Raw genomic sequence first — 26432 nt, 5'->3', positions numbered from 1 at the left:
CAACTCAATGAAGCCACATACAGTACTTCCAAAAGCCAGATGTTGGATGTAATGTATTGATATATGGAGAAACAATAAACCCTTGTTCAAACTCCATCAGTTCAACCAAAGTTAATCCTCTGGAATACCCACGTAAATGATTCCTGGTACTACCAAACAACCAAAACTAGAAAGAATACAAAAGCACGCACACCTGGGAACTGACAGTACTCTAGAGTAATGCGGACTGGAAACCAATCGCATGCAGGTTTGGGACTACGCTCACACTCCCATGAACTAAAATGCAAGTAGTCTGTTGCCAACTACTTGCTTCATATGGCCTAAGCACCACGAGAAAGGGAGAGCTTAAGGGCAGTTCTTCCATGTACCCATAAAAATGGGGAGAGTGGACATTCTTGCAACATGCTTACCTTGCTTACAAAATCAGGCATTAGTCCCATATCAGATCGATATCATATAACTAGAATGGCCTGTCACCCCAGACCCATGATACAATTGATTGACCCAGAAGATACAGTGCTGGTCTTACGTAGGCTCCATCACCCAACCTCAATAGAGATTAACGAATGTTAGAAGCCCTGTGGCTATATATGTAATAAAAGTTTCATCAAGTATTGTAATTTGTATCTTTCCCAACTATATAAACCTGGGTCCTTTAATAAGAGTTAGACTCTTAACGAAGCTGAAATAGCTTTTTAAACTTTGAACGAGGTAAACATTGTTGCCTGCCAGGTGGTGATTAGGCCCTGCCACCCAACAGACAGAGCAATCCTCACTCTGACCTTCAACCTAGGATATACTGGGTGGTTGAGGAAGGCAGTGTAATATATAGGATTTAGGTTTGTATTGTGAGGAAAAATACACATTACTTTCAAAATTTGTGATTTTCTCATACATAAATACAAACCATTATCCTTTAATAGGGAGGGAGAAGTCCCTATGACCAAAACTGGCTGGTCAACTGACCGAGGAAATGTCAATGTACTTTGGTCCTGTGGAGGAGGGAGTCATGACTCCTGCCAAGCTCGAAACTCCCTGTGCATGAATATGTCGCAGGTGTTTAACTAGGTCCCTAACAGAAACTGGTTGATGTTCACAGAAGAATCTATATCCTCAAAAATATGGTGTCTGAATGTAAGGGAGTGTGGGGGTAGATACTTCAATACAAACTAAAATGTAAAGAATAATTTCTTGATTGAGTTGCTTAATTACATCTAATGTCCAGTCCAACTCATAAAGGCACACCTGCTGCACCCCAAGAGAGGGGAGGAAGAAAAGGAAAAATGAACTGACATTCTTACTTTAAACTTTAAGTTACTTTGAGACTTATGTTAAACAAGATGCTTCTTCAGTGAGGAAGCTAGGCTCATTACAGAACCTGTTGATCAGTTATCGCAGGTCCAAGGGTAAAGTTGTCCAGGTTTTTTTGGTCATACTTCTGAAGATAGTGGGCAGTAAAGGTTGTATGGTGTTTTAAGACTCGACCCTTCAGTGCCTGTTCCACGGACAGATTCTTCCTAAAGGCTAGGATGGTACTGATACCTCTTGACTTTGTGAGCCCACGTTCGAGACAATTAATCTGCAGTCTCTTTGGAAGTAGGATATATAGGGTTGTCTCATGAAGCCAAAACTTAACCCTTTTACCCCCAAAGGACGTACTGGTACGTTTCACAAACCTCATCCCTTTACCCCCATGGACGTACCGCTACGTCCATGCAAAAACTGCTATTTATATTATTTTTTGCAAATTTTTGATAATTTTTTTGAGAAACTTCAGGCATTTTCCAAGAGAATGAGACCAACCTGACCTCTCTATGACAAAAATTAAGGCTGTTAGAGCAATTTAAAAAAAAATATACTGCAAAATGTACTTGAAAAAAAATAACCCCTGAGGGTTACGGGTTGGAAAGTTCCAAATAGCCTGGGGATAAAAGGGTTAACTGCCTTCTTAGATATTGCTTTCTTCACCCTACCGGTACTGAGGAACAGCCTCTGGTGTTGTTCCAGTCTGAAACACTGGGTTCTCTTCAGGTAGGCCACAAGACAGAAAAGCAGGTCATCCTGATTGCTAGTTGCATTTTTGAGGGAGGAGATGGAGAAGGATTCTAACCTGGGGTTGGGATGGCTGGGTCTTGGCCACAAACATAAAGGGGACCTTCTTCTACCCCTCCAATTGACTTGCAACATAGGAGATGCCCTGTAGCTCACCTATCATTTTTGCCAAGGCAAGCAAAAGTGTCTCAAAGTGTTAGATCCCTGTCTGATGCTCCTCTTAAGGGCTCCTGTGTAGACCACTTAGAGAGCAGAGAACTCTCATGGTGTCCTACTCTGGAATCTTTCAAGTTCTCTAGGAGGGTGAAACTGCTAGAAGCTCCTCATAAGCATAGACAATTCCAAAGAGAAAACGCCTAACCCGTCAGTCTGGAAATCAGGCTTAAGGCTCAGCAATAGCCTTTTAGTGTGGAGACTGAGAGGAGCTTCTCTTGATGAGGGTAGATGAGGAAATCGGCTATCAGTTGCAGAGAGACTTAGACCGGAAAAGTATCCTGTCTGCGACACTTTCCCTCCTAGACAGCTGCAGAGTACAGTACTGTACTGTATCTTTGAAAATATCCAGGCATCTCCTGCAGTGCCTTGCAAATAGCCTTCCACCCGCAGTAGATGCTGGATAGTCACCACCTGTTAAGTAACAGGGATGCCACTGAGTCGAGATAACTGCAGATGGGGATGACAGAGTAGTTAAGTTAGGCTATTAGGGGTAATTCTCTCCTTAACTTGCAGAGGGACTGTAAAATAGTTCCTCATTGCTTGCGGATATAAGCCACTATGACTACAAGTGGTGCTTGCATCTCTAACAGGTTGGTGTGCAGGAGCTTTTCTTCTTTGGACAACAATTCCAAGGGAGCCTGGTCCCTCAAGTATGCACCCCACCTTCCTTAAATGTGCCTGTGAACTGAAGCTTGTCCGGAGATGGAGAGTCATGTGGAAGAGTTTATTTGGTAATTCCAGCATGTTTAATACGGCCGACATGATGTTTCTTTATAATAATGCCGCAGGATTACAAATAATCAAATCAGTATCATCATCGTTTATTCCCAATTTAACATATTTGGATGGGAAAATAGAATGCCCAACCAATGTGGAAATGTGGCTCCATCGATGAGGTTTTCGTCATTCAGCCGCTATATTACATCGTTCCTCACTTCTTGTTCCACTGGAATCAGAAGGTGGGGAGGGATCGGTAGCTGCCGATGAGTGACACTTCAAACACCACAGTAGCTACCATAAGGCACAAGTTCTTCCAACAATAAAAGATACATCAGAAAACATTGCCACTGATGAGCTGGATGTTAAACATTCAAAAACAATCTTCAGTTGGGCCTATTATTATTATTATTACTACTATGTAAGCTACAACCCCAGTTGGAAAAGCAGAATGCTACAACCCATAGGCTCCAACAAGGTAAGTTAGGTTAGGTTGGCAACATGACAGGTAGGATCAGAGTTACCACTTTTAACAGAGGATTCACAGGACTAGCAATGTCAAGAGCTTATAAAGCTCATAACTACCAAATGTTGGCTGATTATATGAACAATCTGTAGGTAGAGGCAGGTCATTATCATTGTCATCCCAGCTATAATCGACTAGCCTAGTCTTCCCCAGCTTTTTTCATGAACCAGCAGCAAGTTTATTTTAGTACTTTGTACTGTTAACTAGATTGGCAGACATTAAAACAATTTCCATGAGAGGTACCATGAGCTAAACACACTTTTCACATTGGCCATTTAAATCTCAATATTGCCCCCACCATGATACTTATAGAATCAATACAAGAACCAATTCCTAAGTACGCTCCATTTAGTAATTACTAACAAAACCAGGGGAAAACATCTTAATTGCCAGTAATAATCAAACAATCTACAGAGCGTCGGATCATAACCAACATGACTAAGCACCTGAATACAGAAACTGGCATGCCAGTTACCATTTACTACTTGAATGTATATTCCTTTCTTTACTAAGGCATGCATTTATTGAAGTGAAAGAAAATGGGAAAATTTTAAATCTTTCAACAGACAAATAAAGGTCAGTTAAAATGCACCAAAGAAGCAATATGAACATCAGGGGAGGTTCATAGTTGAAATAAAAAGCCATAATCATAAATGTATGCAAGACAAGATCCAACAGTCATGAATGCTTGACGATACGTATGTACCCGTTGCGGCCAAAGACGATGAGTGGGACTTCTTCATTACACCACCTGTCGTTAAACATCTACCTTGTCAATGATTTAATGGCCATTCATGTGCAGCTAAAGACATATTACTAATTTAAAAGTCAAAAAGTTTGTATAAAAGTAGGAACAAAGACGAATGTTTGCACAAACCCACTAATAACAGGTACTGTAACACCATAAATATATCATAAGCAGTGATGCTTAAGGTTTGCTAAAAATTAAATGGGCTCTAGCATATTAATTTGCACAGTAAAAAATACTCCTGCCTACAGAAGAAAACAATGTCGTACTTACTTTTTTGTGGCGCTACAACCCCCCAAAAAAGAATGGCACTAAGTCATGGTTTTGACATTATAGAAATTACTAGTATCAAATTTGTCATGGTCAGAAGATAACCCAGATCCATTGAAGACACTGAAATGTGAAATACTGTACTGCATTATGGATAGTGACAACAGAATACTTATAAAAAACTTTTAGAGAGAAGGATTACAGATTTGGTGAAATGTAAATATGAATACAGTACAGATTGTCAAGTTATTAACATATTTTATTTAGGATTCTGTCCGGTGTATGCTACTACATTTTCTTTTAAATTTCAATTAGGAAATTATTATTTACGTTCTTCAGAGTTTAATGCCAAAAAGACCACCACTTTGGAGTAATTTTTTTGCATAAAAAGTAGCCTACAGCTTCATGTCCACAACACACTTAATTGAGAAACAGGCATAGATAGTAAGCGTTTAGATGGGCCACGATTGGTATGAATGTTATTGACGTGGTTTTAAAACAAACACTTTAGGTGAATTGTTTTGTCATGACCACTGTAGTAAGGCTTACATTTACCTCAAGAGAAAAATATTAATAATTCAGTAGAAAGATTTTATTGGTAATTTCTTCTTTTTACAGTATGTTCAACCATATTTTTTCAATTTCAACTACAATAATGCATATTCTTGGTAAAAACTTTCATACAATATAAAAAATATAAAATTTGTTAAAAAAAAAATTACCTTGTGGTATCTAAACAGTAAAATGCAAAAATATATCTTTTTAAATCTAGTTTTTGTGCATGTTGAGAGGAGTACAACCTTATTCTTTTTCTCTTCGTAGGACAGTTAAGTGCTTCTATGGTCAAAGAAGGGAAGCAGAAGTTTCCCATTCTCTGATATCAGTTTCAAAAATTATTTCTTTTGGGATACACGGTTCTCTCGAATTGTTCCAATTATATGTAAGTTCTTTTCTAGGAGAGATGTAGCAAGAGGGTAATTAGTGGACCCATTATCTGTTGTAACTGTCCATTGTGTGTTGAAGTAAGGCCTTAGCACTTCCATGGCAAAATCGCCTCCCAACATCATCTCTTTGTATGGTCTTGTATGTGCTCCAAGATATGGCATTGCATTCAACACCAGCTACGTGTTGAATGCATATTGGCAACAAAATTTTTATGACATATTTGGTTGGCTTATTAGCAATGTATTGCCTAAAGCTGCAATTTCCGTCGAAGCCATAGAGATGCTCATCAACTGTGATATTTCTGCACAGGCTGGTAACATCCAAAAGTGTTTGAATGGGGGTAAATGTGTCAGAAGCTTGTTATTCCTCACGAGTTTCCAAGTCATCAAAATGTAAGCAGCAAATCAAAATGCAAAATCTTTCTTCAGTCATTGCTGCTTAGTAGAGGGGTGATCCAAAGTGCAATTTCCACCGTATTTTTGTGAGGAGGTTGTCCTTTATCACAGCTGTCATGAGGAGAATTCCCTGCAAGCCATTTAACTTGTAAATGACTACTGTATACCCAAAGGAATACAGTATCGTTGAATCCCTCTTAACCGCCTGTACCAAATGTGATAGTGTAAATTCAATAAACCTCCTGTTGACTAACTTATAGTCCATCTTTCTCTGTATCACATGGACTAGGCTACCTTAAATTTGCATTCAAAGACATTTTTCTTCTCTTTTTGAAAATAGACAGTCTTGGTAAGTGACAGCATTACTTGATATTATCATTAACTAGGCACCAGGGCTAATAAAACATAACTGATGTGAGGTCATGGCGACTCCTGTAATATATTATGCAATATGCAAATTGACAGAAGTATTAATTTCTCATACAAGAACACTAATCTATTAAGAAAATTCTTATTTGAAACAGATGTACATATATATCTATTATAAAAAGTACAAAAATTATATATTCTTATAATACAAAAACATTCATCCTTAAAATGTTACTACCTAAAGCTACTTCTCTCTCTCTCTCTCTCTCTCTCTCTCTCTCTCTCTCTCTCTCTCTCTCTCTCTCTCTCTCTCTCATAATCCATTACCTAATAGAATATTAAAGTAAAAAAGCATAACAATATCTGTTAATGCACAGAAAAACAAAGCTTTTCTTCTTTAAAACTAAAATAATATGTTACTGCCTTAAGATGATTGAAATGAACCAGATACAACCTTCTTTGCAGCACCAAATAGTCCTGAGGAGTCCAGTAATTGGTCTTTACTCTAAAACCCAGATTCCTTCTGCCGTATGCAACTTTTTCTCTAATGGGTGTATGAGCAAGTAATGTTCTCATAAGGCTAGAAAAAAAAAGATATACCCACCTTTGTGAGCCCTTGTCCAAGTTGGATCTCCAACTTCATCGCTAATGGGTGTATGAGCAAGTGATGCTCTCATAAAGCTAGAATTTTTTTTTTTTATATATCTGTCTTTTTATCCTGCCCGTGACATGAAGCGTTTGGAGATTAAGCTTGAAACACTGAGTCCTCTTTAAAATAGCAACGTGGAGCCCTCGCAGGACAGAAAAGCCAGTTATTGTGATGTTCTCTGGACGCATCCTGAGAAGAGGTGGGGGACGTGAACCTGGTATCAAGGCCAGCGTGGTATTAAGCACAAAGTACGGAACAATCTAAGGAGACATACAAGATGTTAAAAGCCCACCGACTCACTTCACTGAAGCTAAGGGTAGCCGAAAGACTGCGTAGAAAGGCGGATTTCGTTTGACGTTCATCTCAAAGACTCGTGTTGGGCATGCAGAAGATGAAAAAACTGGCCCCATCCCGTTGTAGGCCCTGAGATAGCAGGGGTGGCACCACTACTCAAAGCTCTTCCTGGGTATAAAAAGCTCCTAAGAGGGGCAGGACCATGTTTCACAGTCGGAAGACTTTCCTAAAAGCTGAGCAGTCGACTTTTCCCGCTACAACTGAGAGGAGGTTCTCACGGTGATAAGAGGGCTGAGCCCAAAATCTACGTAAGAGAAACTACAATGATACCAATTGCAGAAAAGGTCTACTTCCAAAGAAATTAGCTGATGAAGTTCATCATAAGTCCTCAGTTGTAGATAATCCAAGTGTGCATGTGGATCTTACATGAAAAGTGCATTGGATGTGCTCGAGGATTTTAATGTGTGGAGTGCGTGTAGTGGTAATCTGTCACCAAACACAGTCCCTTTATACCAAGGAGACATGAAAACAAGCAGAAGCAAAAATATCGATTGGGGAGAGCAGTCAAGAAAGTCCCATTGAGATTCTTCAAGGTCATAGGAGGAGCATCTTCCCTAACAAAATTAGAGGATACTTCTTGGCACTTCTTCCCTAAACTGCATTGTGAAAGAGACCAGGATGAGCAGCCCTGGTAGGGCAATGTAACCCTACAAATATGCATAACAAACATTAAATGAACTAAGTTTTTACTGAGTTTCAATGCCCAAATTTCAGCTTTGTGCCAGAATTACCCTATATAGGTCAATAGTTTCTAATCTTGTCAGAACAAGTTCGTATAAATTAATTCATACCAAAGCGAAAGGACATCCGTACGATGTTTGTTTAAATAACTCAAATAGATTTTTAAATAGGTGGCAGATTCCAAAACAGGAATGTTGCAAACACAAGACAAATTTGGTCTTTTTCTGGGCATTAGAAAGGCCTAAAGCTGATTATCAATGGTGCTGGAGAACACACTATAACTATACCATACATTACAACAATATTCCACGCTTGTTTCTGCATTGTCTGAAAGAATTTACCAAGAAAAGTTAAGTCTTAAATTCTATGACGCAAGATGAATTTTGGGGGATGCACAACTGGTGAGATAAGGTAACCCATGCCATGCACACCTAGACCAAAAAACACTTGTACTGATACCACTTGCAAAAAGCCATGTGAATACCTACGTTTTAGGGACTTTCCAATTTTATCCAACTATTCATTTTAGAAAAGGTGCTCACTAATTTGTTTTCTTCTGACTTAGCATAGTAATGGGCTTATCTGAATTTCTTGATACTTTAAAATGTCATCTTACATTCCTTAAACTACAGAGGTATTAAAACATAACTCTGAATTCAAGAAAATTCTTTCAACTTATCGCTCATACTTATACATTTGAGATTTAAAGAGTTTCCTATCACCAATTTCAGAAGGCATTGATTTTCATTACATTATATCACAATTATTCATCAAAACCAAAATAAAAAATAATAATAAATGAACAAAGCAAATTCATACCAAACGATAAGTACAACAAAAACATACTTGCGCCAGAAAAGCGAGGTCTTGCTAAACTTGCTGTGATTTTGGTTTATCCCGTTCATTCTATCAAGGTTTCAGTGTATATCCAAAATGGTATTTACTTGATAGCAGGCTCTATAATATCTGCTTTTGAACCTTTGGAGACATTCGGCTTATTAAGAAAATAGACTACTACCCCAACCAGAAAGATTTAGCCTCCAAATCTCATGTACTGTTCATAATACTTTCAAGTGGAGCATCATAAATGCATAATGCATGCACAGAAAGCACCGAGGCGTTTTCATTAACCATGAACAAATTCATATTCTATCAGTCACAAATTACTTGTTACTTTTTGTGAAGTATTAAGTCTGTATTCCACCAATGAAGAAGTGCTCCAACAGACCATCCTTTTATTGATCATCTTCTTGGGAATACTTCTTCCATTTTTAGCAAGTACACACCAATGCCTGTCATTGCATATGAAAACTCCAATATACTTCAAGCATTACAGTTGGCAAAGAGGGTATTGTACAAATATGTTTTGCCTAAGCCTATCAAGACCCAAATGAAGTCTGTGATTTGCATTCATCATAAAATTTCTTGATGATTCTATCAAAAGCTGACTGTATTTCATCCAAGCATTCAGCTGTGCATTTAACACCAGCGACACTCGCTACATCACTACCATCACTATTAATGGGTGATGTGAGTGCACGCAATCATAGAAAAGGTCAGTGTATACCACTGATGACCAGGTTTGCTTCAATATTAAGCATTGCTTTGTTGACATCTTCATGTGCGTTGTGGTTTTGCAATGAAGTTCTACTTCCTATGTTCCTGACATTGCTGGGATAAAATAGCAAAACTATCTCTAAGATAGCAAGGCATAAAATCTTCTGAAATTTCTGTCTTTCATAACAGCTATTAATCATTTAGTGGCTTCCAAGTTATTACTCCCCTGAATGTAGTAAATACAATCTGAGTGTCCCCACTGGATGCACTATATACAGTCTGCGAAGAATTGTTTACCAACCATGATTTTTTAAAAGTTTCCATGTAAAGTAGTTCTTCTAAAGTCACATACTGTTAATGAAAAGGAGTTTTTGCAAGACACTGATTTTCTATTTCCTTTTCTTTCAAGGAAAACGACGCCGTGAGAGGAGTGTCCATTTTCTAAAGCGTTCATAAATGACTTGTCCATTCCTTTCATAGAAGTAAGCTCATCATCAATATTATCTAGTATATTTCGTATGTCATTTGCTTTCAAACAATTTACAGACAATACCCAATAAGTTGGTTTAATCTTACTGTGGATTATACTTCACATGCCAACTTCTGTGAATGTCAAATCGATAATTTTTAACATTATTTCTATGTGATATTCACTTAGTATTCTCAGCATTTGGATGTCTTATACAGCATTGTATTTATATTAGAGTCAACTTGGACTGGTTGTCTTTCTCGAGTTCTAATAGATCTTGTTTCTCGAGTTTAATTTTCTAATCAAAATCAAGCTCTTTGTCTGAAATAATTTTCCATTTCATTTTCTATTTCCTTGCTTCTTCTTCTTCTTCTTCTTTTCATTTTGCCACCTAATTCTAGCTCTTAATCTTGCTTGTTCTTTTCTAACTTCTCTTTCTTCTTCAGTTTCATTCTGTAACTTAATTCGAGCTCTTAGCTTTGCTTTCTCTTTTCTGTCTTCTCTTTCTTCTTCAGTTTCATTTTGCAATTTAATTCTAGCTCTTAACCTTGCTTGCTCTCTTCTATGAGCTTTTGATTCCTCACTTTCGGAGCTACAATCTTTTAGTCTGGCGTACCTCTCTCTGTCCCGCTGCTTTCTTTTTAACCTTTCTTCAAGTGTCTCCTGAGCGCGTCTTATCCTCATGCTGAGAGCATTCTGGGCTCGTCTCTGTGCCGATCGATCGTAAGTTTGTTTTGCTCGGTACTCTCTCATGTAAGCAGCTCTTGATGCACTGTGAGTAGAGGCCTCTTCTTGAACTTTACTTCTATCTGCTTTTCTGGAAGCAAATGAAAATTAAAGATATATATTGAATGAAATAGGGCAATGTATTTACCGATATTAACATAAACATTCTATACCCACTTTTTCCTATGACAATAATAATGATTAAGTAATGTTTCTTCATCTTTATTATTGTTTGACATCAGCTTTCAAATCACATTGCTTAATTTGTAGAAACCTTTCATGTCTCTTCCTATATCACATTTTATCCAATATCTGAAGCCAACCTTCATGTGAATCTTAAATAAAGATCAGATTTTTATTCTACTCTTCATTCCATTAGGATTAAACAAAACAATAATTGGTTTAGGATATAGTCAATAAAGTTTTAATTTTAGATTATATGTCGATATAACACCAGGCTTCGAGAGAAAAGCGATACGAACATCAGAGAAGCTTCAAACAATAACTCGATATTGAGTTCAGAAAATCATGTTATAGTTGTATAATAAGTGCTCGATCAAACCATGTATACATGAAATCAAAACTGGCTCATCTTGTATAACAGTTTTGAAAACAATGGCTTCGTGATTAACACAGTCAAAGGCAGCACTAAAATCAAGGCCAATCACACAAACTCCCAGATCACAATCAAGGGATCTCCATACAAAATTGGAAATTGCAAAAAGGACCTCTTGCTAACTTGAGAAAAATGTTATTTTGATAATAAAATAAATTTTTGAATATACTTACCCGGTGATTATAATAGCTGCAACTCTGTTGCTCGACAGAAAACTCTAAGGTAAAATTCGCCAGCGATCGCTACACAGGTTGCGGGTGTGCCCAACAGCGCCATCTGTCGTCCAGATACCCAGTACTCAAGGTAAACAAAGAACTCAATTTTCTCCTCGTTCCACTGCGTCTCTATTGGGGAGGAAGGGAGGGTCCTTTAATTTATAATCACCGGGTAAGTATATTCAAAAATTTATTTTATTATCAAAATAACATTTTTCAATATTTAACTTAGCCGGTGATTATAATAGCTGATTCACACCCATGGGGGTGGGTAGAGACCAGCAAAATATGTTTACATTATTATGAGCTAAGAATTTTTATTTCATTTTAGAAGTTATCAAAATAACAAAAACAAAATAAATAGGTACCTGGTAAGGAAGTCGACTTGAACAATTACTCTGCCTTTTTAAGTACGTCTTCCTTACGGAGCCTCGCGATCCTCTTAGGATGCTGAACGACCCCTAGGATCTGAAGTATCAAGGGTTGCAACCCATACAACAGGACCTCATCAAAACCCCTAATCTAGGCACTTCTCAAGAAATGACTTTGACCACCCGCCAAATCAACCAGGATGCGAAAGGCTTCTTAGCCTTCCGGACAACCCAAAAAAAAACAATAAAAACATTTCAAGAGAAAGATTAAAAAGGTTATGGAATTAGGGAATTGTAGTGGTTGAGCCCTCACCCACTACTGCACTCGCTGCTACGAATGGTCCCAGAGTGTAGCAGTCCTCGTAAAGAGACTGGACATCCTTAAGATAAAAAGACGCGAACACTGACTTGCTTCTCCAATAGGTTGCGTCCATTATACTTCGCAGAGATCTATTTTGTTTAAAGGCCACGGAAGTTGCGACAGCTCTAACTTCGTGTGTCCTTACCTTCAGCAAAGCTTGGTCTTCCTCACTCAGATGGGAATGAGCTTCTCGTATTAACAGTCTGATAAAATAGGATAAAGCATTCTTTGACATAGGCAAAGATGGTTTCTTAACTGAACACCATAAAGCTTCAGACAGGCCTCGTAAAGGTTTAGTTCGTTTTAAATAAAACTTAAGAGCTCTCACAGGGCATAAGACTCTTTCCAGTTCATTTCCAACCATATTCGATAAGCTTGGAATATCGAACGATTTCGGCCAAGGTCGAGAAGGCAGATCGTTTTTGGCTAGAAAACCAAGTTGTAGAGAACATGTAGCCGTTTCAGATGAAAATCCTATGTTCTTGCTGAAGGCATGAATCTCACTGACTCTTTTAGCTGTGGCTAAGCATACCAGGAAAAGTCTTTTTAAGGTGAGATCTTTTAGGGAGGCTGATTGTAGCGGCTCGAACCTGTCTGACATGAGGAATCTTATTACCACGTCTAAATTCCAACCAGGTGTAACCAAACGACGCTCCTTCGTGGTCTCAAAAGACTTAAGGAGGTCCTGTAGATCTTTATTGTTGGAAAGATCTAAGCCTCTGTGACGGAAGACTGATGCCAACATGCTTCTGTAACCCTTGATAGTGGGAGCTGAAAGAGATCATTCTTTCCTCAGGTATAAGAGGAAGTCAGCTATTTGAGTTACAGAGGTACTGGTTGAGGATACAGATACTGACTTGCACCAGTTTCGGAAGACTTCCCACTTCGATTGGTAGACTCTAGGGGTGGATGTTCTCCTTGCTCTAGCAATCGCTCTGGCTGCCTCCTTCGAAAAGCCTCTAGCTCTCGAGAGTCTTTCGATAGTCTGAAGGCAGTCAGACGAAGAGCGTGGAGGCCTTGGTGTACCTTCTTTACGTGTGGCTGACGTAGAAGGTCCACCCTTAGCGGAAGAGTTCTGGGAACGTCTACTAGCCATCGAAGTACCTCGGTGAACCATTCTCTCGCGGGCCAGAGAGGAGCAACTAGCGTCAACCTTGTCCCTTCGTGAGAGGCGAACTTCTGCAGTACCTTGTTGACAATCTTGAACGGAGGGAATGCATATAGGTCTAGATGTGACCAATCTAGGAGAAAGGCATCTATATGAACTGCTGCTGGGTCCGGGATTGGTGAGCAATATATTGGGAGCCTCTTGGTCATCGAGGTTGCGAAGAGATCTATGGTTGGCTGGCCCCATGTGGCCCAAAGTCTCTTGCATACATCCTTGTGGAGGGTCCATTCTGTTGGAATGATTTGTCCCTTCCGACTGAGACAATCTGCCATGACATTCAAGTTGCCTTGGATGAACCTCGTTACTAGCGAAATGTTTAGACCTTTTGACCAGGTGAGGAGGTCCCTTGCGATCTCGTACAACGTCAGTGAGTGGGTCCCTCCTTGCTTGGAGATGTACGCCAAAGCCGTGGTGTTGTCCGAGTTCACCTCCACCACTTTGCCTTGAAGGAGAGACTTGAAGCTTTTCAAGGCCAGATGTACTGCCAGTAGCTCCTTGCAGTTGATATGCATTGTCCTTTGACTCGAGTTCCATATTCCCGAGCATTCCCGACCGTCTAATGTCGCGCCCCAGCCTACGTCCGATGCGTCCGAGAAGAGAACGTGGTTGGGAGTCTGAACAGCCAGGGGCAGACCCTCTCTGAGGCTGATACTGTCCTTCCACCATGTCAGGCAAGACTTCATCTTCTCGGAAATGGGGATCGAGACCGCTTCTAGCGTCTTGCCCTTTTTCCAGTGAAATGCTAGGTGATATTGAAGAGGACGGAGGTGTAGTCTTCCTAATGACACGAACTGTTCCAGGGATGATAGCGTCCCTATCAGACTCATCCACTTCCTGACTGAACATCGTTCCTTCTTCAGCATGTTCTGGATGCATAACTGGGCTTGGCTTGTTCTGGGGGCCGACGGAAAAGCCCGAAAAGCTAGACTGTGAATCTCCATCCCTAAATATACAATAGTTTGGGATGGGACCACTTGAGACTTTTCCATATTGACAAGGAGACCCAATTCCTTGGTCAGATCTAGAGTCCACTTTAGATCCTTCAGACAGCGACGACTGGAAGAAGCTCTGAGAAGCCAGTCGTCCAAATAGAGGGAGGCTCGGATGTCCGCTAAATGAAGGAATTTGGCTACATTCCTCATCAGCCTCGTAAACACAAGAGGCGCTGTGTTTAGGCCAAAGCACAGGGCTTGAAACTGGTAGACAACCTTTTCGAAAACGAATCTCAGAAAAGGTTGGGAGTCCGGGTGGATGGGGACGTGGAAGTAGGCGTCCCTTAGGTCTAACGAGACCATCCAGTCTTCCCTTCTGACCGCTGCTAGAACCGACTTTGTGGTCTCCATGGAGAACGTCTAGCTTTGTGACAAAGACATTCAGCGCACTGACGTCTAGCACCGGCCTCCACCCTCCTGTCTTCTTTGACACCAAGAAGAGACGGTTGTAGAATCCCTGGGTTTGATGGTCCAGGACTTTGACTACCGCTCCCTTCTCTAGTAAGAGAGACACTTCCTGTATCAATGCTCGTCTCTTGTCTTCCTCTCTGTACCTGGGAGAGAGATCGATGGGAGACGTTGCTAGAGGGGGTTTTCGTACAAACGGGATCTTGTACCCCTCTCTGAGCAATTTCACAGATTGTGCATCTGCGCCTCTCTTTTCCCAGGTCTGCCAGAAGTTCTTGAGTCTGGCTCCCACTGCTGTCTGAAGAAGCTGGCAGTCAGACTCTGCCCTTAAAGGACTTGGTTCCTTTCTTCTTTCCACGTCTCCCTTCGGCACGAGCACCTCCTCTGCTGGAGGCTCTATCACGAAAGGGCGGAATAAAACGGGACGCTGGAGTGTCCATCCTTGGTCTAGCTGACAAGGTAGGCAAAGGGGTGGCTTTGCGAGCAGAGGACGCAACAAGATCGTGAGTATCCTTCTGTATCAAAGAAGCGGCAATCTCCTTAATCAGGTCCTCTGGACAAAGGCACTTGGAAAGAGGAGCAAACAGAAGTTCGGATCTCTGGCATGGTGTAACTCCAGCTGAAAGGAATGAGCATAGGTTCTCACGCTTCTTAAGGACTCCGGACACAAAAGATGCAGCAAGCTCATTAGACCCATCACGTACGGCCTTGTCCATTCAGGACATAATGAGCAAGGAAGTCTCCTTCTCTGTCGGAGAGATCTTTCTGCTTAGAGCCCCTAGACACCAGTCTAAAAAGTTAAAAACCTCGAAGGCTCTAAATATACCTTTCAAAAGGTGGTCCAGGTCCGAAGATGACCAACATATCTTTGAGCGTCTCATGGCTAGGCGGCGGGGAGAGTCTACAAGACTTGAGAAGTCGCCCTGGGCAGAGGCAGGAACTCCCAAGCCGAGAACTTCTCCCGTGGCATACCAGACGCTCGATCTAGAAGAGAGTCTAGCAGGGGGAAACGTAAAGGCTGTCTTCCCTAAACTCTTTTTGGACTGCAGCCATTCTCCTATCACTCGTAAAGCTCTCTTGGACGAGCGTGCGAGGACGAGTCTAGCAAAGGCAGGAGAGGTTGACGGCATGCCTAACACAAACTCTGATGGAGGAGAGCGCGGAGCCACAGACACAAACTGGTCCGGAAACATCTCTTTGAACAGGGCCAAAACTTTCCTAAAGTCCAAAGAGGGTTGCGTAGACTTAGGCTCGTCCAGTTCTGAATGCGGTTCATCTACGTGTGCAGCACCATCATCATCAGAAAGTCCCTCATCCGAGAACTGATGAGGGAACGGCAACGGAGTGGGTAACGGCTGGTTAGCTGAGTCCGGTCGCACGGGTGCATGCGTGACTGAGCCGGACGCAACGTCATGGAACTGCTGCCCAGTCTGTGAGCTGGCAACAACCATAGCAGCGCGGGGACGCACAGCGTCTACTCCAGACTGTCTAGACTGATGTGGGTGAGCAGTGGCAACCACACTGGGTTGCGGAGGTTGACGCACCGCGTCAAAACAAAACAACTCTGACGGTTGTTGAACCTCACGAACGTCAACGGATACCTCCGTACGTCGCTGAACGTCAACATGCGGCTGGTAGATCATACTGGAACGCATGGGTGGCGGAACTCTCTCAACTGGAGTGCGTGAGAAGGTTACCTCAGCGTCCCCAGGACGCACAACCGATCGTGTGGGTGGTTGCAGGCAAGGAGCTGCACTAGCTGGTGCGGCAGCAACCTTCTCCGCACGAAATTCCTGCATAAGTGACGTTAGCTGAGACTGCATGTCTTGCAGTAAAGACCACTTAGGGTCTACAGGAGCAGGTGCGGCGACAGACGGTGTAACTGTCTGAAGCGGTACCGCTTTGCCTCTCTTAGGAGGTGAGCAGTCATCGGATGACTGCAGCGAGTCCGAACTGACCCAGTGGCTACAGCTGGGCCGTTGGACTTGTGCGGAAGGGACCGACTTGCGTTTTAACGGTCGTGAGACCTTGGTCCATTGTTTCTTGCGAGAAACACCTTCCGAAGACGAGGTATAAATGGGCTCTCTCGTCTTTGTTAGGCAGGGGCGATCTTGGGTAGATACGCCCGATACCACGGAGGGAACGTCTGTTCGCTGATTAAAGCCTCTCGAACCCATTTGTCGTACGACATTGCTTCTCCCCTGGACTTGGGAGCTTGCAAGAGGTCCCGGACCAGGAGGACGACAGGCACGAACAGACGAACCCTCAAGCGCAACACTATCCACAACACTATCACTCACTTTAACACTTCCCACTGCACTTTTACACTTCAGCTCCTTCACATCCGCCATGAGCTGATTACGGTCACTAGCCAGGGACTCAACTCTCTCACCCAGAGCTTGGATGGCACGCATCATATCAGCCATCGAAGGTTCCTGAGTGCCAGAAGGGGGATTAGGAGCAACCACTACAGGGGAAGGAATAGGTTGTGGGGCATGAGGAGAGGAAATGTCAATAGAACGAGAGGAACTTCTCCTAACTCTATCTCTCTCTAGCCTACGTGTATACTTTTGGAATTCGATAAAATCGAATTCCGAAAGCCCAACGCACTCCTCACATCGATCTTCCAATTGACAGGTTTTATCCCGACAATTGGAACAAACAGTGTGAGGGTCGATAGAGGCCTTCGGAAGACGCCTTGAACAGTCCCTAGCATTGCACTTCCTAAATTTTGGGACTTGTGAAGGGTCAGCCATTTTGAATTGGTCAAAGGGGAATCCAAAAACTATCAAAAAGTCATCAACAAAGAATCCGTAATCAAAAAGAGTTCAAGGATTTGTGAAGAGAAAGCCTGCACATCGAAAGCTCAAAACTAGAATAATGTACTTCACCAATTAGTTGTGAAAACAAATCCAGTTTAGCAACAGCGAATAAGTACGTCTTGTCGGTAGCACGACAGTGAGAAAATTGAGTTCTTTGTTTACATTGAGTACTGGGTATCTGGACGACAGATGGCGCAGTTGGGCACACCCGCAACCTATGTAGCGATCACAGGCGAATTTTACCTTAGAGTTTTCTGTCGAGCAACAGAGTTGCAGCTATTATAATCACCGGCTAAGTTAAATATTGAAAAATAACCAAATTAAGAGCTAATGAATCAGCTGTTTTTATAGAAAAAATTTTATTTTGATAATAAAATAAATTTTTGAATATACTTACCCGGTGATTATAATAGCTGCAACTCTGTTGCTCGACAGAAAACTCTACGGAAAAAATTCGCCAGCGATCGCTACACAGGTAGGGGGTGTACTTCAACAGCGCCATCTGTCGTCCAGATACCCAGTACTCATTGTAAACAAAGAACTCAATTTTCTCCTCGGTCCACTGCGTCTCTATTGGGGAGGAAGGGAGGGTCCTTTAATTTATAATCACCGGGTAAGTATATTCAAAAATTTATTTTATTATCAAAATAACATTTTTCAATATTTAACTTAGCCGGTGATTATAATAGCTGATTCACACCCAAGGGGGTGGGTAGAGACCAGCAAAATATGTTTACATCATTATGAGCTAAGAATTTTTTATTTCATTTTAGAAGTTATCAAAATAACAAAAACAAAATAAATAGGTACCTGGTAAGGAAGTCGACTTGAACAATTACTCTGCCTTTTTAAGTACGTCTTCCTTACGGAGCCTCGCGATCCTCTTAGGATGCTGAGCGACCCCTAGGATCTGAAGTATGAAGGGTTGCAACCCATACAACAGGACCTCATCAAAACCTCTAATCTAGGCGCTTCTCAAGAAAAGAATTTGACCACCCGCCAAATCAACCAGGATGCGAAAGGCTTCTTAGCCTTCCGGACAACCCAAAAACAACAATAAAAACATTTCAAGAGAAAGATTAAAAAGGTTATGGAATTAGGGAATTGTAGTGGTTGAGCCCTCACCCACTACTGCACTCGCTGCTACGAATGGTCCCAGAGTGTAGCAGTCCTCGTAAAGAGACTGGACATCCTTAAGATAAAAAGACGCGAACACTGACTTGCTTCTCCAATAGGTTGCGTCCATTAAACTTCGCAGAGATCTATTTTGTTTAAAGGCCACGGAAGTTGCGACAGCTTTAACTTCATGTGTCCTTACCTTCAGCAAAGCTTGGTCTTCCTCACTCAGATGTGAATGAGCTTCTCGTATTAACAGTGTGATAAAATAGGATAAAGCATTCTTTGACATAGGCAAAGATGGTTTCTTAACTGAACACCATAAAGCTTCTGACTGTCCTCGTAAAGGTTTAGTTCGTCTTAAATAGAACTTAAGAGCTCTCACAGGGCATAAGACTCTTTCTAGTTCATTTCCAACCATATTCGATAGGCTTGGAATATCGAACGATTTCGGCCAAGGACGAGAAGGTAGCTCGTTTTTGGCTGGAAAACCAAGTTGTAGAGAACATGTAGCCGTTTCAGATGAAAATCCGATGTTCCTGCTGAAGGCGTGAATCTCACTGACTCTTTTAGCTGTGGCTAAGCAAACCAGGAAAAAGAGTCTTTAAGGTGAGATCTTTAAGGGAGGCTGATTGAAGCGGCTCGAACCTTTCTGACATGAGGAATCTTAGTACCACGTCTAAATTCCAACCAGGTGTAGCCAAACGACGCTCCTTCGTGGTCTCAAAAGACTTAAGGAGGTCCTGTAGATCTTTATTGTTGGAAAGATCTAAGCCTCTGTGACGGAAGACTGATGCTAACATGCTTCTGTAACCCTTGATAGTGGGAGCTGAAAGAGATCGTTCTTTCCTTAGGTATAAAAGGAAGTCAGCTATTTGAGTTACAGAGGTACTGGTCGAGGATACAGATACTGACTTGCACCAGTTTCGGAAGACTTCCCACTTCGATTGGTAGACTCTAAGGGTGGATGTCCTCCTTGCTCTAGCAATCGCCCTGGCTGCCTCCTTCGAAAAGCCTCTAGCTCTCGAGAGTCTTTCGATAGTCTGAAGGCAGTCAGACGAAGAGCGTGGAGGCCTTGGTGTACCTTCTTTACGTGTGGCTGACGTAGAAGGTCCACCCTTAGAGGAAGAGTTCTGGGAACGTCCACTAGCCATCGAAGTACCTCGGTGAACCATTCTCTCGCGGGCCAGAGGGGAGCAACTAACGTCAACCTTGTCCCTTCGTGAGAGGCGAACTTCTGCAGTACCTTGTTGACAATCTTGAACGGAGGGAATGCATATAATCTGCAGTACCTTGTTGACAATCTTGAACGGAGGGAATGCATATAGGTCTAGATGTGACCAATCTAGGAGAAAGGCATCTATGTAAACTGCTGCTGGGTCCGGGATTGGTGAGCAATATATTGGGAGCCTCTTGGTCATCGAGGTTGCGAAGAGATCTATGGTTGGCTGGCCCCATGTGGCCCAAAGTCTCTTGCACACATCCTTGTGGAGGGTCCATTCTGTTGGAATGATTTGTCCCTTCCGACTGAGACAATCTGCCATGACATTCAAGTTGCCTTGGATGAACCTCGTTACTAGCGAAATGTTTTGACCTTTTGACCAGGTGAGGAGGTCCCTTGCGATCTCGTACAACGTCAGTGAGTGGGTCCCTCCTTGCTTGGAAATGTACGCCAAAGCCGTGGTGTTGTCCGAGTTCACCTCCACCACTTTGCCTTGAAGGAGAGACTTGAAGCTTTTCAAGGCCAGATGAACTGCCAGTAGCTCCTTGCAGTTGATATGCATTGTCCTTTGACTCGAGTTCCATATTCCCGAGCATTCCCGACCGTCTAATGTCGCGCCCCAGCCTATGTCCGATGCGTCCGAGAAGAGAACGTGGTTGGGAGTCTGAACAGCCAGGGGCAGACCCTCTCTGAGGCTGATACTGTCCTTCCACCATGTCAGGCAAGACTTCATCTTCTCGGAAATGGGGATCGAGACCGCTTCTAGCGTCTTGTCCTTTTTCCAGTAAAAAGCTAGGTGATATTGAAGAGGACGGAGGTGTAGTCTTCCTAACGACACGAACTGTTCCAGGGATGATAGGGTCCCTATCAGACTCATCCACTTCCTGACTGAACATCGTTCCTTCTTCAGCATGTTCTGGATGCATAACTGGGCTTGGCTTGTTCTGGGGGCCGACGGAAAAGCTCGAAAAGCTAGACTGTGAATCTCCATCCCTAAATACACAATAGTTTGGGATGGGACCACTTGAGACTTTTCCAAATTGACAAGGAGACCCAATTCCTTGGTCAGATCTAGAGTCCACTTTAGATCCTTCAGACAGCGACGACTGGAAGAAGCTCTTAGAAGCCAGTCGTCCAAATAGAGGGAGGCTCGGATGTCCGCTAAATGAAGGAATTTGGCTACATTCCTCATCAGCCTCGTAAACACAAGAGGAGCTGTGCTTAGGCCAAAGCACAGGGCTTGAAACTGGTAGACAACCTTTTCGTAAACAAATCTCAGAAAAGGTTGGGAGTCTGGGTGGATGGGGACGTGGAAGTATGCGTCCCTTAGGTCTAAAGAGACCATCCAGTCTTCCCTTCTGACCGCTGCTAGAACGGACTTTGTGGTCTCCATGGAGAACGTCTGCTTTGTGACAAAGACATTCAGCGCACTGACGTCTAGCACCGGCCTCCACCCTCCTGTCTTCTTTGCCACTAAGAAGAGACGGTTGTAGAATCCCGGGGTTTGATGGTCCAGGACTTTGACTACCGCTCCCTTTTCTAGTAAGAGAGACACTTCCTGTTTCAATGCTCGTCTCTTGTCTTCCTCTCTGTACCTGGGAGAGAGATCGATGGGAGACGTTGCTAGAGGGGGTTTTCGTACAAACGGGATCTTGTACTCCTCTCTGAGCAACTTCACAGATTGTGCATCTGCGCCTCTCTTCTCCCAGGTCTGCCAGAAGTTCTTGAGTCTGGCTCCCACTGCTGTCTGAAGAAGCTGGCAGTCAGACTCTGCCTTTAAAGGACTTGGTTCCTTTCTTCTTTCCACGTCTCCCTTCAGCACGAGCACCTCCTCTGCTGGAGGCTCTGCCACGAAAGGGCGGAATAAATCGGGACGCTGGAGTGTCCATCCTTGGTCTAGCTGACAAGGTAGGCAAAGGGGTGGCTTTGCGAGCAGAGGACGCAACCAGATCGTGAGTATCCTTCTGTATCAAAGAAGCAGCAATCTCCTTAATCAGGTCCTCTGGAAAGAGGCACTTGGAAAGAGGAGCAAACAGAAGTTCGGATCTTTGGCAAGGTGTAACTCCAGCTGACAGGAAAGAGCAAAGGTTCTCACGCTTCTTGAGGACTCCGGACACGAAAGATGCAGCAAGCTCATTAGATCCGTCACGTACGGCCTTGTCCATGCAGGACATGATGAGCAAGGAAGTCTCTTTCTCTGTCGGAGAGATCTTTCTGCTTAGCGCTCCCAGACACCAGTCTAAAAAGTTGAAGACCTCGAAGGCTCTAAATATCCCTTTCAAAAGGTGGTCCAGGTCCGAAGATGACCAACATATCTTTGAGCGTCTCATGGCTAGCCGGCGGGGAGAGTCTACAAGACTTGAGAAGTCGCCCTGGGCAGAGGCAGGAACTCCCAAGCCGAGAACTTCTCCCGTGGCATACCAGACGCTCGATCTAGAAGAGAGTCTAGCAGGGGGAAATGTAAATGCTGTCTTCCCTAGACTCTTTTTGGACTGCATCCATTCTCCTATCACTCGTAAAGCTCTCTTGGACGAGCGTGCGAGGACGAGTCTAGTAAAGGCAGGCGTGGATGACGGCATACCTAAAACAAACTCTGACGGAGGAGAGTGCGGAGCCACAGACACAAACTGGTCCGGAAACATCTCTTTGAACAGTGCTAAAACCTTCCTAAAGTCCAAAGAGGGTTGCGTAGACTTAGGCTCGTCAAGATCCGAATGTGGTTCATCTACGTGTGCAGCACCATCATCATCAGAAAGTCCATCATCCGAGTATTGAGGAGGAAGCGGCAATGGAGTAGGTAACGGCTGGTTAGCTGAGTCCGGTCGCACGGGTGCATGCGTGACTGAGCCGGACGCAACGTCATGGAACTGTTGCCCAGTCTGTGAGCTGGCAACAACCATAGCAGCGCGGGGACGCACAGCGTCTACTCCAGACTGTCTAGCCTGATGTGGGTGAGCAGTGGCAACCACACTGGGTCGCGGAGGTTGACGCACCGCGTCAAAACAAAACAACTCTGACGGTTGTTGTACCTCACGAACGTCAACGGAAGGCTCCGTGCGTCGCTGAACGTCAACATGCGGCTGGCAGGGCACACTGGAACGCATGGGTGGCGGAACTCTCTCAACTGGAGTGCGCAAAAAGGTCGCCTCAGCGTCCCCAGGACGCACAACCGATCGTATGGGTGGTTGTAGGCAAGAGGCTGTACTAGCTGGTGCGGCAGCAACCTTCTCCGCACGCAAGTCCTGCATCAGAGACGTTAATTGGGACTGCATGCTCTGCAGCAAAGACCACTTAGGGTCTGCAGGAGCAGGTGCGGCGACAGACGGTGTAACTGTCTGAGGCGGTACCGCTTTGCCTCTCTTAGGAGGTGAGCAGTCATCGGAAGACTGCAGCGAGTCCGAACTGACCCAGTGGCTACAGCTGGGCCGTTGGACTTGCGCGGAAGGGACCGACTTGCGCTTTAATGGTCGTGAGACCTTGGTCCATTGTTTCTTGCGAGAAACACCTTCCGAAGACGAGGAATAAATGGGCTCTCTCGTCTTTGTTAGGCAGGGGCGATCTTGGGAAGATGCGCCCGATACCACGGAGGGAACGTCTGTTCGCTGATTAAAGCCTCTCGAACCCATTGGTCGTACGACATTGCTTCTCCCCTGGACTTGGGAGCTTGCAAGAGGTCCCGGACTAGGAGGACGACAGGCACGAACAGACGAACCCTCAAGCGCAACACTATCACTCACTTCCCACTGCACTTTTACACTTCAGCTCCTTGACATCCGCCATGAGCTGGTTACGGTCACTAGCCAGGGACTCAACTCTCTCACCCAGAGCTTGGATGGCACGCATCATATCAGCCATCGAAGGTTCCTGAGTGCCAGAAGGGGGATTAGGAGCAACCACTACAGGGGAAGGAATAGGTTGTGGGGCATGAGGAGAGGAAATGTCAATAGAACGAGAGGAACTTCTCCTAACTCTATCTCTCTCTAGCCTACGTGTATACTTTTGGAATTCGATAAAATCAAATTCCGAAAGCCCAACGTACTCCTCACATCGATCTTCCAATTGACAGGTTTTATCCCGACAATTGGAACAAACAGTGTGAGGGTCGATAGAGGCCTTCGGAAGACGCCTTGAACAGTCCCTAGCATTACACTTCCTAAATTTTGGGACTTGTGAAGGGTCAGCCATTTTGAATTGGTCAAAGGGGAATTCAAAAACTATCCAAAGTCATCAACAAATAATCCGTAATCAAAAAAAGAATGCAAGGATTTTTGAAGAGAAAGCCTGCACAGCGAAAGCTCAAAACTAGAATAGTGTACTTCACCAAATAGTTGTGAAAACAAATCCAGTTAGCAACAGGGAATTAGTAGGTCTTGCCAGTAGTACGACAGAGAGAAAATTGAGTTCTTTGTTTACAATGAGTACTGGGTATCTGGACGACAGATGGCGCTGTTGAAGTACACCCCCTATCTGTGTAGCGATCGCTGGCGAATTTTTTCCGTAGAGTTTTCTGTCGAGCAACAGAGTTGCAGCTATTATAATCACCGGCTAAGTTAAATATTGAAAAATTAAAAATACTGATTGAGTCTACATGAAGGTTCCATATAAGTGTTTTAATTTCATGGAATAAATAATCCAAGCTCCCTTTGGCATCTACTACAGTGCATAACCTCATTAGAGGGCTGGACCAAATAATCTGGCAATGTACAGCATGTGTACAAATGTTATATAGGTATTTTCATTTCATTTAGAATTTCATAGTCTTAATAATTCATTAAATATCTTACCCTTTAGTCAAATAATGCTGAATTAAAAGTTTTCTGATACAGCACAGTACTGTACTGTGAATATAAAAAAAATAAGTTTCAATGCTGTACTGTACTTACAAGTCAACATCTTTCCTGAGTGCAGCCCAGTATTGCATATCCTTCGCTTTTACTACAACTTCAGCACTAGAAAAATTTGATCTAAAATCATCTTGTTTCTCCGTTCCTTCTAAACACAATGAATCCTCCCTCGGTTCAAACGGGTCTTCCTCTAAGTAGTCGGATTCTTCAGGTTCAATTGGTTCATCTTTCATTTCGGTTGATTCCAATTCATCAAGGCCAGAATCGTCCTCATTTATGTAAACTGTTACTATAGATGGTTCTGTAACTTCTTCCTTGACAGGACTTGAATCCATATCTGTTCTCAAATAAAGTGCATAAAGAAAATATAAGAATTACTCTACTGAAAACCATGGAAATCATGTGAGAGAGAGAGAGAGAGAGAGAGAGAGAGAGAGAGAGAGAGAGAGAGAGAGAGAGAGAGAGAGAGAGAGAGAGAGAGAGAGAGAGAGAGAGTAATGTAACCTACCATATATGTACACATAATTGCTCAAAATCATGGCATATCTTAAAAGAAAATGGCATCATTAAAAAACGTTAGGTAAATGAAATAGAAAAACTTTAAAAATAAAAAATAAATTCATAGTAGATTGTTGCAGGAATTCAACTGACAAAATACAGTACTTCCTATTTCCTCCTTTTCTTTTATAGTCTCTCATAACCATCACTCTGATTCAATTCTACAGAATACAAACAAATGAACAACACGCAATATGAAAAATTAAATACTCTGAATGAAGAAGGTAAAACGACAGTGGAGATCCTGTAGAGAGTGGGGTTTCCCTGCTGTACGGACCGGAAAAGCAGCCATCAAAGTAAAGTAAGTAAGTAAGTAAACTAAGGCCTAAATTCTTTACTTATACCGAAACTTCAGATCTTCCCATTATTTCTACTTTTTACCTCTGCCAGCAAAGTTGGAAGGAGGTTATGTTTTACCCCTGTTTGTGTTTGTTTGTGAACACCTTTGTGGCCACAAATTTAATTGTAGAGTAATGAAACTTATAGGGATTAACTGTTATGTAAAATGCTGGAAATTATAAAATTTTGGAAGGTCAAGGTCATGGTCAAGCAAAATATCCAATTAACGTTATCAGCCATAAGTTTGGACATCTTTGTTACAGACTTCAAACTTGGTTCATAATTGAGTATATGAAAATCCACACCAAATAATACATATTAAGGTCAAAGGTCAAGGTCGAGCAAAAGGTTGAGAAATAAGCTGTCACAACAGGGCAAAAACCAATATTGCATTAATTCAATTAATCAAAGAGATACTGATAGTACCATAAAAACCTACGAACTATTCCATAGAAAATGTGATGAAAAAATCCCATTTTCTGTCCCGAAGTTCTAGTAAAAAAGAAAGCGCAAGAGTTTTGACAGTGTTTTAATTACTATTTATCGGAATTGATTACGGTAATAGCTTTTTCACTACGATGACTGGTTTTGGGATTTATGTATGGTGACGGCCATGGCAAATAACGCCCTATTCTTAACCTATCGCTAAGAACATGGCAATCTAATGGGGGTCGCAGGGGGGTGTCACCCCATCGTAAGGCAAGTTGGTGAAAACACAGTTTGTAG

At 42.7% G+C, this 26432-nt stretch overlaps 1 protein-coding gene across 5 annotated transcripts in view; it reads right to left on the bottom strand.

Moving 5' to 3' along the window:
• LOC137642388 (uncharacterized) overlaps positions 1-26432 on the bottom strand; it is a 65918-nt gene that overhangs the window by 37663 nt on the left and 1823 nt on the right. For 2 of the 5 annotated variants that reach the window (XM_068374903.1, XM_068374902.1), the window contains exons 2-4: positions 24849-25146; positions 10565-10765; positions 4533-4652 (exon numbers count right to left, since the gene is read on the bottom strand). In XM_068374903.1, coding sequence (XP_068231004.1) covers positions 4571-4652; positions 10565-10765; positions 24849-25146 — 581 coding nt within the window. In that variant the 3' untranslated portion in view covers positions 4533-4570. Of the gene's footprint in view, positions 1-4532; positions 4653-5239; positions 10766-24848; positions 25147-26432 lie in introns of those variants that run through there. The other 3 variants (XR_011044767.1, XR_011044768.1, XM_068374901.1) reach the window with 3 other exon arrangements.

Source organism: Palaemon carinicauda, chromosome 6 (genome assembly GCF_036898095.1).
Source record: "Palaemon carinicauda isolate YSFRI2023 chromosome 6, ASM3689809v2, whole genome shotgun sequence".
NCBI lineage: Eukaryota > Metazoa > Arthropoda > Malacostraca > Decapoda > Palaemonidae > Palaemon > Palaemon carinicauda.
This window is presented reverse-complemented; position numbering and strand designations above follow the sequence as displayed.